General features: G+C 34.1%; 1 protein-coding gene across 1 annotated transcript in view; it reads right to left on the bottom strand.

The window, feature by feature from the left end:
* Positions 1-14,949, bottom strand: part of LOC148952209 (28S rRNA (cytosine(4447)-C(5))-methyltransferase) — a 62,472-nt gene that overhangs the window by 24,207 nt on the left and 23,316 nt on the right. The window contains exons 2-3 of the mRNA XM_089089656.1: positions 9,941-10,322; positions 2,481-2,660 (exon numbers count right to left, since the gene is read on the bottom strand). Of these exons, the coding sequence (XP_088945782.1) occupies positions 2,481-2,660; positions 9,941-10,322 (562 nt within the window). The remainder of the gene's footprint in view (positions 1-2,480; positions 2,661-9,940; positions 10,323-14,949) is intronic.

The following is a 14,949-nucleotide window of genomic DNA, read 5'->3' as shown; positions in this document are numbered from 1 at the left end:
TGGGTCATTTAATTCAGCTGATAGAAGAGCTTTAGCAAAGGTCTTATCATTGTATTGTATAGCAGACAAACAATCTAAAGTGATTATTACTATGCACGAGAATGACATTGCTAAGTTTAAGGTGGAAAATGAGGTTAGGAGCTCGTTTCGTATTAAATCAGGAATTAAGCATGGCTGCATTCTATCCCCATTTATATGGATCATTTTGATGGACTTCATCTTAAGGAACACAGCAAAGGCAATGGATGGAAGAACACGGAATCAAATGGGGAAGTAAAACTCTCCTGGACTTAGATTATACTAATGATTTAAGCATCCTAGATGAAGGTGTTAAATTATGAATGAACCTTTAGAAGTAATGCGAGTTCAGGATGTAAGAATAGATTTCCAAATTAATTTTCATAAGACTAAGTCGCTAAGGCTAGGAATAAGTGAATATGAAAAGATGATGTTTAGATCAATCAAGTGGACACCCTGACTTACCTAGGTAGTATCAAACAGTTCGTGGAAACGAACTGTAAGTAAGGAGCGACACGGCTCAGCGGTAACCAAAACTCTTAAAAACGGAATTTTGATATTCATAAATATATAAAGAATCGGCTTATTATGCTGATTACTAATCTATAAGATTAATTAAGCTTAGTCTTACCTATAAAAGGCTATGAGCCTGAGAAAATTTCTTGATGTTTGAAAAAGCGAAAAACACCCCCAAAAAGTCACAGAATCTTAATGAAAATGACAAAATCTGATTCAGTGTATGAGAGAACCCTACTGTAGTGCTTCACGCTAAAGATTGATCCTAATGCTCTTTAAGCTAAAGACTGACTGTTTCTACAAATTTTTTAAGAACGACTTTCAAGAACTGAAACACAAAGGCCGTTTAATTAAAATAGGAAGTTTTTTTTAAACTTTAGCGTGAAGATCAAGCTACTGAGGAGGCGGGCAACCCCTTCATATACGGAATAATAACTGTTCGTTTTAATTTGTAATGTTGTTCTTTAGTTTCAGTTGAAAAAGCTTTTTCAAAGTTGAAAAAAGTTTGGAAGAATAGGATAAAGTCTGCAAACTAAGGTTAGAATATTGGTATGTACATTGATGGCAGTGAAGTATGGTTCTGAACCGTTGGCGCTCCGAAAAAAACGGAGGAAGATTTGCTAAATGCTTTCCAGAGATATTGCCTAGGTTTTGTTTAGAGTACCAGACTGACAGACCGTATTTCAAACAGTAGGTTGTATGAAAATTCTGGTTCAATCCTGCTTTCTAGGACTATAATGAGACAGAGGTTGAGATGGCTAGGGCATATTATGTCGAGAAAGGATGACAGGTTGCCAAAAATTGTCCTTTCTGGCCAACCGTCTAGGGCCAGACAACAAAAAGCAGGCTGTCCCTGGTTCGGTGGGAGGATGTCATAAGGAAAGATTTAAACGAAATGGGTACTTCCTGGGAGGGTGTAAAGAGAGAGGCGTTGAATAGATTGGGATGGAGAAGAATTGTGCATAGCTGTGTTGGCCTCACGCGGCTTGGTGCTGCACTCAATTTTTAGTAGTAACAGTAAGTTGACCTCCCATCTCGTTTAGGGAAAAATAGAGCACCTTAATCAAACCACCTATCAAGACCAGCTCTTCGCCATGGCTAACCTAGACTCACTTGGGCCTTCACTTCAATGAACATAGCCTGACACCATCTCCACCCACTTACTATGGTTGGCAACTAGGACCTCAAGCCTTACAAATAACAGGACTGGGCCTCGTTAATGTTTCTCAATGGCCGACAAGTAAATACTCCATATACACACTTTCCGGTTGACGAGTATGTTCACATTTTAAAAAATGAAGAAATGCTAACATTGACCATAGTCTCTTCTGAAATCAAGAGAAGAAAGCAAGTCTAAAAAAACGTTGTTTGAGGCAAATGGCAAAGAAAAGGCCTGACTTTCGTTGTATTTCTCTGGATATTCTCTCTCTTATAACAATTAATTAGATACAGAGGATAGTATATTGAAGAGCAATAATCAAAGAAGGGACAAACTAACATCTTATAAAGCAGTAAGAATTGTCTCATGTTATAGACATGCATGCTATTTTTCATGTTGAGGCAATTGGTTGTTTTGGCCTGGGTTTCAGTACTCACTGTCCACCCCTTGTTTGTCATAGTGCACATGCTCTAATTTCGTGGATGCACCATAATATTTGCTCTTTATCATACCATCAAATTGGTTTAAACTCAAATATTTCCCAATCTTGAAATGTGGTATGATTGCTGTCCAGTTGTTTTTTGTTTTGTTTTTTTTAGATAAAGCATGCGTTGCATCAGCCAAAGCAAGCAATAGCAAATTATCAGAGATGTCTTATTTGAAAGCATTTTATATTAATATCTTTAATAACGCATCGATAGCATGACAGATAAAGATGTAGTAAACATTGTCTCAATTTAACACTCAATAAAGCACAAATCAAAACGTATTCAGGAAAACATCTTACTTTCCTTCTTCTCTCCTGTTTTTTAGGTCTGATAAAACTACCAGTATGTCTTTAATCCTCATGTTGATAATTGAGAGATCAGGAGGAAGTTGAGACTCTTTTTCAAGCTCTTCTCCATTTGGAAGATGAAACTTCTCAACTTGTTGAATATTCAATTGAAGTTCCTGCTCTGCAAGCTTTCTATAAATAAAAAAAGAACAGTCTTATTACGTGCTTGCATACAGGATGGGAAAAGGACATACTTCAACAGACAATAAGGAAAAAGCATCTTAAAATCTGAACATGCAGGACTATAAATCTGCTTTTTTTTCCAGATTCCATCCTATTTTTTTTTTTTTGGAAGGGGGTCCTTCCTATAAAGGTTTGGTCGGTGAGCTACTAGTTTGATTCCCCTTAATACTTATAGCTTTTGTGTAGCCATTAATAAATGGGTTTAAGTCTTGAAGGGTGAGGGTCTAAAATAGATAAAAGTTCAATTGTAGGTAAAAAATTGTTTGTTTTTTCAAAATAAAGGGGTCCAAAAAGGGAACTTACTTCCAACATAAACTCAAATCTCTGTAAAACACGCCAATGTTCATTTAAAAGGTTTTTAGGAGGACAAAATTTACATCATCCATAAACAAGATATGTATGAGAGATGCATTATTTATAAGCACTTTATAAGATAATTTTATTTCACAAAAAAGAAAATACAGAATATATTTGCTGCACCTGCTAAGAAAACCCCTAAGGGCTTGTTGGGAGCAGGTGGGAATCTTCTAAACCCACCTTTTATCTGAAAAAAAAAATACTATTTTATATTATTCTACTTGTAAATATCACTAAATCCACACAAATACATAAACCATTCTACTTACATAAAACACATACATAAATACTATTCTTTTGCAAGGAAAAATCTCTTGGCTGTGGCTTTGAAGGTTACCAGATGACTTGCATTTCGAATCGTAACCGGTATTATATCCCATACGCAGGGAGCAAAATATCTTATTACGAAAGAAGCTCTAGTTGTTTTTCTAAACGACTAATATATTAATTTCATTTTAAAAGAAGTTTACACAAAAACGTCAATGAATAAATTTCCAGTAAATGATAAATTATTCATACGTTAAAGCAAAACAAGAAATTTAGGAAAACATTAAAAAGACAATAGGATACTTTGATTACAACAGTGACATAAACAAGAACCAAAATGGATAATTTAGTACCACTTCTGGGATCCTTTTTCCAACAACATATTAAAATACATAAAAACGAGCCTACCGAGGAAAAAAGGAGAAACAAAGAAAAAAAAATGTTGCATCAGACATCCAGGGTGAAAGGAATGACTTCTTTCAACAGAACTGAAAGGGCCTCCACAACAAAATAAATATCCCAAATGTATACACCAACAGAAAGTAAAATACGGAAAAGCTATTTCACACAAAATAAGAACACCTTCAGTGCACCTTACAACTATCTTTTTTTTCGTTTAAGCATATAGCTAATTCAGAAAAGATAATCTGGGAATGAACTAAAGACAGTTATTTGTTTGCTGTTTTTCTTTTGCTTTTTTTTTAATAGTAACTATTTTTTTTAAAAAAAAACATCTTTTCATGCCTAACATTATATTTATGTTACATAATATTTATGTAAGTTATAGATTGTATTGATTCACCTTAGAATACAGAACCAGCTGATAAAGGCTTTTTTTATCCTACATCAAAACATTACTTATAACAATAAGAAAACGAGCATAACTGCAATCACACAGCTTTCATAAATACAAAGAAAGACCCGCAGTACTGTTGCCAGGCTATTCACAACCATAAAAACGATCATTTCCATGAATAATTCAAAACAATAGTGCCTTTTCATAAACCTCAACAAAAAAACAGACCTGCAATGATGTTACCAGACTTCCAACACAAAGTGACAATTTTCAAGTATAGGATGTCTAGATCCTTAACAGTGTTGTTATTTTCTTGCCAAAGGCTAGTGATAGTACCACCAGTCAGATTATCTGAAGGTGTTCCTGAAGGTTATTTACTTAAGGTTCTTTTTTTTTTACTAAATGACTGTTGACAGGCTATTAAATAAAAACAAAACTGAATCCAGTAACAATAACAAATTTGCAAGCTTAATGGTGATATTAAAAAGGTTTCTAAAACCATAGGCAGCGCAATAATGCCGCCTAAGTAAAGAGTGATGTGGGCACAATGTATTATTTTTTTTTCCTTTAGACCAGGTTACTTCGTATATAAGCAGTTATCGTAGAAACTTCAAAAGGGGCTCACTCAATTGGAAATTTAAAGAGCTAGTGCCATTTTTAATAGTCAAAGTGATTGGAGGGCAGCCAGCCCCCCAGGCCCATCATTTCCCCAAACACATCCAATTAAAATTTTGAGATAGCAATTTTGTTCAGCATAGTTGAAAGGTCCAGAAATTGTGTCTCTGATGATGACACCCCCCCCCCCCCTTAACATCCATCGGGGAAAAAGTTTTAAGTTATGGTATCGAAAGGGCAGTCATATAAACCTCAGAGGGGGTTTCATTGATTGGTAATCAGAAGTTCTAGTGCCCTTTTAAGATTCAAAGTGATTGGAGGGCAGCTACCCCCCCCCACCCCAATGCACGTCCTATTGTATCGAAATGCATCTAATATATGCATTCTATCAGACCATGCATCTCACAGCCGCAAGAATAAGTGCGATAAGTTAGGTAATTTATTCACCGTTTACATGCAGTATATGTTCTGAAAGGTATCCATATTTGACCTTTACTTTCCAAAAAGACAAAGGTAATTCAGGTGAGCCTTTCAGAGAAGGTTGAGGGGAGTTTTGAACTAAATCAAAACACATTATGTTTATACAGGCTGTCAAAATGGCATAACTCAGGAATGACTGAATATATTAATTTGGAACTTTCAGGAAACGATAATGGAGATGATCAATTGAACAAAAAGGTAATATTTATACACTACTACTACTAAACTGTCACCACTACTACTGTTTTACTACTGCTACTAAAACAACAGCACTAAATCTAAAATATTGAGAGGAAATTTGAACAAAAATCCAAAGACACGATGTACATGCACATTGTCAAAACAGCATATCTCAAGAGTGGATTTAAGTATTAAGTTGGAGCTTCCAGAAAATGCTTAAAGGGGAAGATCCATTGACTAAAAGCCAATAAGTGTATGCTACTACTAATGCCACTACTGCTGCTAAATTTACTCCTTCTACTGCTACTGCTACTTCAACCACTACCTCTATTGCTACTACTTGTAAGGCTAAGAGCATTAAGATGAAAATCACAAAAATATGAAAATACAAATATATATATATATATATATATATATATATATATATATATATATATATATATATATACATATATATATATATATATATATATATATATATATATATATATATATATATATACATATATATACATATATATATATATATATATATATATATATATATATATATATATATATATATATATATATATATATATATACATATACATACATATATATATCCAGGTGATCAAAAGGATATGTCAGCAATGACTAATTACATTAAGTTGAAACTTCCAGGACTCGATAAGAATGATGTTCAAATCACCAAAAGGCAATGCATATACTATTAATACTACCACTGCAGTTACTGTAACTGATGATAGTACATACTAAGGGTATTAAAGTGAAACTTTTAGGAAATCTTTAGCAGGTGTTTCAATTAAACAAAAAAAACTATATACAAGCAGGTTTTCAAAAGAACATATCAGAAATATCATAGGAAGCACTACTCTATAATAGCTAGAAATATCATTAAAACCTTTGAAGGAGCTAATTTTATTCAAGATCAGAAGTTCTAGTGCCATTTTTAAGAGTAGAAAGAGATTGGAGGGCTAGCAGCCTTCCTCCCAAGTCCATTCAACTTTCAAACACATCCAATCAAAATTTTGAGACAGCCATTTCGTTCAGCATAGTAGATCAATCCACGGGATATTGGATATAGGGATACTGGGGACGTCAGCCCTCACACAATTATGTACTTGGCCCATTATGCTTTAAAACCAAATCAAAAGGCACTGTGTACATGGCTGCCACTAAAAAACATCAGCAATATATCATGAATGACTGGGGGTATTAATTTAAAACTTTTGGGGCTACTACTATTATTACATCTGCTGAAATAAACCTGAAATAGATCAAAAAAGCTTAAGTGTATCCAGGTTGTAAAAGAGTATAGATAAAATTTTTTGGGAGTGATTTTTAGTTTAATTTTTCAGGTCAACTTGAGGAGATATAAACTTAAATTAAATAGTACGGTACTATTTGTCTTAGGACTAACAATTGTTGAAAAAGTTTCTCTAACATACAAAGTGCAAGCAAAACTATGGGTTCTTATAGAAAAAATTGAAAAGATATCAAATATTTTTTTTTCACGAAGAAGACTATATTAATAAAAAACGAACAGAAATTAATTTAAAAACCATTTTCCACAAACTAGTTCTTCAAAGAAAAGTAAAGAGTTCCACTAAGCAAAAAATGAACAGAAATAAAGTCAAATAACCTTCCAAGTGTAAAACTACCATAAATCACCATCAATAAATAAATGAAACTCAAAATGAACAGAAATTATAATACATAACTAAGTAAACTCAAAACAAGCAATGCATGTGCGTTGTCAGCCCTACTCATGTTAATTTTTTCTTGTTTTGAATTTGACTAGGTTATTTACTTTAATTTCTGTTTGTTTTAAGTTTCATTTAGTTATTGATGGTGATTTGTGGTAGTTTTACACTTGGAACATTATTAGGCTTTATTTTTGCTCATTAGGAGCTCTTTACTTTTCTTTGAAAAACTTGTCTCGTGGAAAGTTTTTTAAATTAATTAACGTCATAAAACAAATTTACAAACCAAGCAAAAACCTACCCACTTCCCAACAATAAAATCTTCCACTCCAAGTTTTTTTCTTTACTTTTTTCTATAGCTATAGCATCCAAGTTGATAAAATAAAATCTCGATAGATTGCCATTACTGAAAAAAGCAAGCTTCCAAAAATAAACCAACATGCACTTCTGTATTGAGAGTCCCCAACATGGGCTGAAACCCTAGATAAGAACCAATTTAGCCCATAACTTAAGATGTCGTTTATGCAGAATATTGTGATTGAAGCCACTTTTCTTGTTTTTCAAGCCAAGGGACAGTAAGTTCCCTATATACGGGTTTTGGACAAGGTGGTTCTAATAAGGTACTTCCTGTTTTGATCTGACACTATTTTTAGTAGTTATGGGCTATTGTATTTCTTAGTATTGAACGTGATCATCTCTTACTAGGTTGCAAGCTACTGCTGCAACCTAGATTACCTAGATATATATATATATATATACCTGATTACAAACAGAAAAAGCCTTAGGCTTTTTCTTCGTTGGAACATTAAGAGACAAACCTCAAAGAATCGGCAGTAAACTAAGTCCAATATGTGCAATGGTTAGTTTTCCTAATGATTGTATTTTAACAATCATTTAAGTATAACAAAAATTATTTTAAAATTTCCTCCCTAAAAGCCTGCATGGCGCAGTGGATAGCATGTTGGTATTCAACTATGAAAATCACAAGATCAATTCCTGGTGAAGACAATTTTTTATACATTTGTCACAAAGTCTAAACAAAATTTCTATGAATAACTACTTGACTAACACCATTAATGATACTATATCAATCCTTTATGTAAACTACCACTGCAACCCAGATTACAAACAAGAAAAAGCCTTAAACATTTTCTTCTTTGGAATAGTAACAGACAAACTTCAAAGAATCAAACAGCAAACTAACTAACTCTGGTATATGCAATGGGTTGTTCTTCTAATGATTATCTTTTAATATAAATACTATGTGCCTTGGTTTGTTCTTTTACCAGGTTTTAGCTATATCCAATGAAACTTACATAGTCCCCAAATACAACAAACTATATCAATTCTTTATATAAACTTCTCAATAGATTATTTCAGTTAATATGGGCTAGATGTCGTCCATTACTATAAAACTAATTTTTCAATTTTTAGGTATTTTTCCAGTTTGAATTAAAAAATTAAAATTATTAATCAGACACCATAAATATTTTTTTTGCAGTTTACATAATAACTTTAGCAATTCTGAACTGAAGACTAGAATATAAAAAATGATTTTTTTTTGTCTACAGAAATAAAGCACAACATTATAGAGATAAACGCTTTAGGAGTCGAGCCAAAAAAAGTTTGGGTCCAGGAGGCAAGCAGATGTTACTAACATTATCTACTACATAGCTATAGAAAAATACAGTTTTTTCTCTTAAAAAATTATTTTGTTTTTGAAATTATTTTTATTCATTATGAAAGTTTTTTAAATACATCAATTCCTTTTAAATGAGCCAATAAAAAGCTCTCTATGATTTTCCAGTGCCAACCTAGCTAAGGAGAAAAATTAAACAAAAAGAAGATACCATTGATGCAGAATATTACAGTTCAAGCCACTTTTCTTGTTTTTCAAGCCGAGATATTTTCTTTATTGTTCAAGCCAAGAAACACTAAGTTTCCTAAATAAGAGTTTTGGACAAGGCGGTTCTAATAGTGTACTTCAGTTTTTGACCTGACACTATTTTAAGGAGTTATGGGCTATTTGGGTTTTTATTATGGGATGTAATTGTCTCTTACTAGGTTGCTAGCTACTGCTGCAACCCAGATGAACCCAACTCCTCTAAGAATATTTGGCTCAATTATTCTAACTAAACAAGTCTTAAAGCTCAATCTTCTTACTGTTTTAACAGAAGACAAAATAAATTTTGTGTTCAATGTTTACTTTATTTATATGGTATTAGACAAACCAAATGTTTTAAGCACATTTATCATTATTCTTTCTTTCTGTCACGACTAACATTCATTTTTTTATGATATACACCATAGCTTTCTAAACCAGTTCCAAATAGGCAGGGGTTCTAACCTCCAACAGCATCTAAGCTATTAAGTGAGGCTTTTGACAAGTGGTTTCTGCAACTCCATCATTCCCTCTTAAATACATTATGATTTACTTTATTATCTGGTATTAGATGGCACAACTCTCAAGGAGCATTTGTCATTTTCTTTCCTTTTTAATCAATCCTTTTTTATGATATGGGTAATGTGAAGTCAATAAAAGGGGGGAGGGGGCCCATTTCACATTCCCTTGCAAAATGACTGCAACTTCAAAGTAGAGCTTATGTATAACTTAATTGCTGATTTTTTTACAAATTGATTAAAAGAATAATTCAATGTTGTTGTTTGGGATTTGATGCATTTGACCAATAGGTCATATGTGTTAAAATAGCCAGTTAGAATAATTCAATGCATTAAAACAGTCATATGAATAATTCAATAGCCAGTACAGTAATTACATATACCCCAATTCTTATAGCTAGCTACATATGGGGACTAATATAACTTACTCATCTTCAATTTTTTGTTGCCTAAGCTTTTTGGACTGCTTCTCAATGGGTAGCTCTTCATCACTTTGCTCTTCATCTTCAGAACCAAAATCATCTTTCATATATGCATCATCTTCTTCTTGGATGGATGTTTCTCCTTCTGAGTCACTATTAAATAGTTGATGAGTCTCTTCATCTACTTTGTCATTCTGAGCAATGTCATCAGAATCATATTCTTGATTTTTCTTATGTTTTTTAGCTCTTTTTAAGTCACTACAAATTTCTTGTTGTTCAGCATTATTTTTTTTGCTGAATTTAACTATACTCTTTTTCTTCAGGAGTTTTTCTGCTCTCTGTGCGGCTCTTTTTTTAGCCCTTCTGCCAAGTTCTTTTGAGGTTTCATCTGGAAAATGAAAATAGCATTCAAAGAATTGAAAGTTGGACAATTTTACATTTTACTAATTTTAGAATTATTAGAAGATTTAAAGCCAAACTGACAAACCAAGACAAAGCCAAAGAAGTTCGTCTAGTGTTTGGGCAATATCTAACCACTTGTGTCAATTCTTATTCTTTGTAGATATATTGGTTTTGAGTTATAATTCCCTGGTTTAAGATAATTATTACCAAAATAATTTAAATACAAAACCAATTCAAAACACATCATCTCCCAAACTAAAATCAATTTTAGAAACTAATAAGGTGAAGTACCTGCTACTAGCATGCTACCTTTTCACTAGCACCTTTATCTATGTGCTGCCCATCACCAAGATAGACATTTTTTATATCTCAGCAAAATACTAAAGTATTTATTTTTTTTCTTTCGAGGGGTCCCAGAGGATGCTTCACTGACACAACAATCACAAGTAAGAGGAGTATCAACCCTCCCCCCCCCACCTAGACCTCCTGTAGCTCAGATTATGATCCATGCTTTAGATACAATTATTTTCATTAAAGTGCAAATCATGCTCTGACACTTAGGATCTTCAGGGGGCAGTAGTTCTATCCTTATTTTTGGTCGTTTTTGTTGATTTTAAATTTAACTAAATAATTTTTTTAATTTCTGTTTTTTTAGGATTAACCTACTCAACAGTACCTGTTTTCTTTATGTTTGATTTGGTTATTAACTTTAATTTCTATATGTTTTGGGTTTCATTTATTTAGTCTCAATAATTTGTATTTGATTGAACTTGAATTATTACGTGACTGATTTACTTTTCTGTAAAACAATTCTTAAAAAAGTTTCTATATTGAATTGTATGTGCAAATTTGTTTCCAGTTTTTTGGTAAGGAATTAAATGTTGGATTGTAATTCAAACTTTGGGCAGAATTTCAATATTTTGTCAAGATTTTAAATCAGCAGTAGTTCTTTGCAACAATTTTATACAATATATTAACTATATAACTCAGAAAGGATGGGAAGGAGATTTTTTCATTAAATAAAATCTTAGTTTATGAAATTTTTGGACTGAGGCCATCCTGTACATACCCTTGGGGTTGGAAGAATAAGTATAGTGGAGCTGTATTCCAATTTGTGATTATAATGAAGTAAGAACTGTTGTTTTAATTATTTTTACTTCTCAATAGCCCCTAATCTACACTTTTACTTTTGCAGTGTCAAGCCTATTGTAAGCTGTTACCTTAAATTGCAGCTTAGAGCAATCTAAGGATTTCTCCTTGTAGAGCTTCAGAGCTGACAATTTGAGTTGAATTCAGGATTCTTTAGTAACCAGGTGTACTGTGCTGATCCATAGCTTCCCAGTTGAGTTTACACTCTCTGGAGGACCACTCAGCAACCAGTCTTCATTTAAAGATGTCCACAGATTCAGCAGTAACAGACCATGGATAGGGTAGGCTGAATAATAAGTTTCAACTGATGACCTCTAGTTCTGGAGTTAGGACAAACAGTGGGAAATAATGCTGGGAGTGTATTAGTCCTCATTAAGTTATAGTTTAAAATGGCATCACCTCTATTTCTCCTGTATACAAGAGTTGGTAGCTTACAGGTCTTGCAGATATTTGCTATTCCTACAGGGTAGGAAAGTTCCTGCATGCCAGATATCATTTTGGTGGCACATCTCTGCACATCATCCAACTTCTTGTGCCACTCTATTAGAGTGTAAGTACCGTTGGTACCATTTATTGGAGGAGTATTGTGCGGGGGTCCCCACTTTTAAAGGCAAAGATGGCGCAAAGAGTTGCTATGCCACTTACTGGAGGGGGAGATCCCTCGTCGGCCCTAAATTAGTGGGATTTCCGCGGTTACTCCAACGGTTCCGCATACTAACGTGATCAGATGGTCTATGGCCACATTTAAAGCCAAAGTTTACCAATAAGGTTTTCTAACTATCTCTTTAGTTTCGACCTAAGCTGAAAAGCTAAAAGAGTACATAAAAAAAACCTTACTGTATTCCCAACACGTTGTATATAAGAACTCAAAACGGAACTAAAGGTAAAAATCTGACAATTAATCAATACACTTTCAGACGCGCGCTTGCGCGCGCACCTCTGACCAAAGGCGATGAATGGCCGAATCAAATCAGACTCCCAGCATCCTTTGAAGCTCTTCGAACTCTAAATTTAAGCTGTATGAGTCATTGCTCAACTGTCTTTTTCAACCACTCGCTAATTAGTGGATTCTTCAGACATTGTTATAAAAGCTTTCCTGGGGGTTTAGATATTCAACATAAATAAAGTTAAATTTATAAAAAGGCATTTTTCTGAAACAAAAGGGGCCACAGGTCCCAAAAACTCCCTCCTAAGAAAAATGATTGCCATCACGCCATGGGTCAGAGCGCAAAACAGAAACATAAAATAAATAACACAAACTTCGAAATCACCAAGCTTGCTTATCTTCTCTCTTTTCACCGCTTGGCTCAGGATTCGTCGCCATCCCCATGTCTCCATTGTATAAACCACCATGGTCTAGATCGTCTAACATCCGCATTTGGTTTCGAAAATTAAAGTCCCCAAGATTCGTAGGAATTCATTGTGCACAGCACAAATTAAAAACAAAAATTTTCTTGCTCTCACGAAATTACATTTGAGAGGAGCAGAGAATCAGTTTCTGGCACATATGATGATGCCAGTCATCGTGATGAAATTTGGCTGCACTAGCCTCTTAATTTCCATCTGTGGAAAAAACCCCACATCTCAATCAAAAAGTAAATTGCCCCTTGGCATAATTTCAAATAATTTAAGGCCGAAAATGCAAAGGCCTGTGAAAACGATAAGGGTTCAGGAAAATGAAGTAAAAATCTGAGCGAACCATGAATCGCTTTTTTCTGGTTCCCATCCCCTAAAATAATCGAATGAATAATACTCGGCGATGAGGGATGAAAATAATATTGAACATCTTCCCGCAGGGGATCTTCCCCAAGGGATTACTCCTCGTCATAAGGAAACCAACTCTCTTTTGAGTTAGCAAAACTATTCATAGATTTCCTTCCAATTTTTTTCAATCCAAACCAAACTTCAGTATCTCCCAATTTTTTTTGCACTCGTTGTTGACACGACTATCCTATATTAAGGGTCTTCTCCTCCCTTCTAAGGTTTTTTGTCTTATTATAATTTAGTAATATATTTTAGTGGCTCTTGGACCTCTTTGTCCCCCTATTATTTATGTCATCAAGGCACAGCCCATCCAACATTTTTTTTATTTTTCGCCACTCGAGACTGAATCTCCAAATTTTTGCTCTTTTGTACACTTCTCTTTTCATCTCTACTTTTCTCAATTTTTTCATTCGCGCAAAATAATAAATCATCGTTAAAAATGATTTGAACTCCAGTGTCCATTATCTTTGACTGCCTCACTTCATTGTAGCTCCGTTTAATATCTCTTTTCTCTCTCTTAGTTTTCTTTCTTTTTGTAGTAGCAATAAATAAATCGTCACGAAATCTGAATTGGACTTCAGTGTTCATCCTTGACTGCATTTCTTCATTGTATCTCCGTTTAATGTCTTTTTTCGCTCTTTTAGTCTTTTTTATTCTAACCGGAGGAACAATTATTTCGTCATCACATGGGAACTGTACTCCGACATTTGGTTTTTCATATTCTACTAAAATCTCTCGAACTTTCCGAGGAAAAACGCATACAATAAACTTCGTTTCATTTCTCTCTGGTACACTCAGCGTTTCATTTTGGCCTGTACTTGTTAGCGTCTCATATTCATTAAAAGTGTTCTCAAGTTTTCTATTATTTACAAATTTTCCTGAAAAATCAATTTTGCGCGTCTTATTTTCAATATTATGTGGTCTTATTATCCCATTTTTGTGGATTATCAACATTTTGAACACGCGTATCATGTATTTCGTTTTTCCGATAGGGTGGCACAGCCTTCCCATTTGTTTTATGGGCCAGTCCACCTCCCCACCTTGTCAACGAAGCATCATGTTTTCCCGTAAAAGTGTTTAATGTCTGGTAATTTTCTTTTTCTCGCGATTGATTCTTAGACAAATTGTTATGGCTATTTCATAGCCAAGAAGTTAGTTGTGATAAAATGTCCCTTCCTGGAATTCCCCAGCAGGCTTCTATTAGGCCTATCATGGTTCTTTTAAACTCTTGCTGATATCTCTCTTCCTTCTCTCTGGCTATTTTACCATTCTCCTTTTTTCGTTCTCTGGCTATTCTATCAGCCTCTTCCTTTCGTTCTCTGGCTATTCTATGAGCCTCTTCCTTTTGTTCTCTCGCTCTTCTTTCTTCCTTCTCTCTTTGTTCACGTTCTTTTCTATCTCTTTCGTCTTCTCGTTCTCTGGCTATTCTCACTTCCTTCATGAAATTTAATATTTGTTGTGTCATATCTATTTGAGTGCTTTTTCGCGAGCTCCTGCTGGACCTCGATTTAACACTGCTCCTTCTTCTCGGACTACTTTGATTCCGTCTGTCATTATTTCTTTTTAATTCATTTTCTGAATCTGTTCGATCTCTAACCCACAACTCCCCTTCACTTGGCAATGACTCTGTGGGGTGAGTTCGTCTTGTTTTTTCACATTTTATTTCTTCCCTCTTTATTTCGTAACCTCTCATTTTACCG

Source organism: Artemia sp. Qi Xiang Cuo, chromosome 5 (assembly GCF_049724085.1).
Source record: "Artemia sp. Qi Xiang Cuo chromosome 5, ASM4972408v1, whole genome shotgun sequence".
Taxonomy (NCBI): domain Eukaryota; kingdom Metazoa; phylum Arthropoda; class Branchiopoda; order Anostraca; family Artemiidae; genus Artemia; species Artemia sp. Qi Xiang Cuo.
Note: the sequence above shows the minus strand (reverse complement) of the source record. Positions and strands in the feature narration are given on the sequence as shown.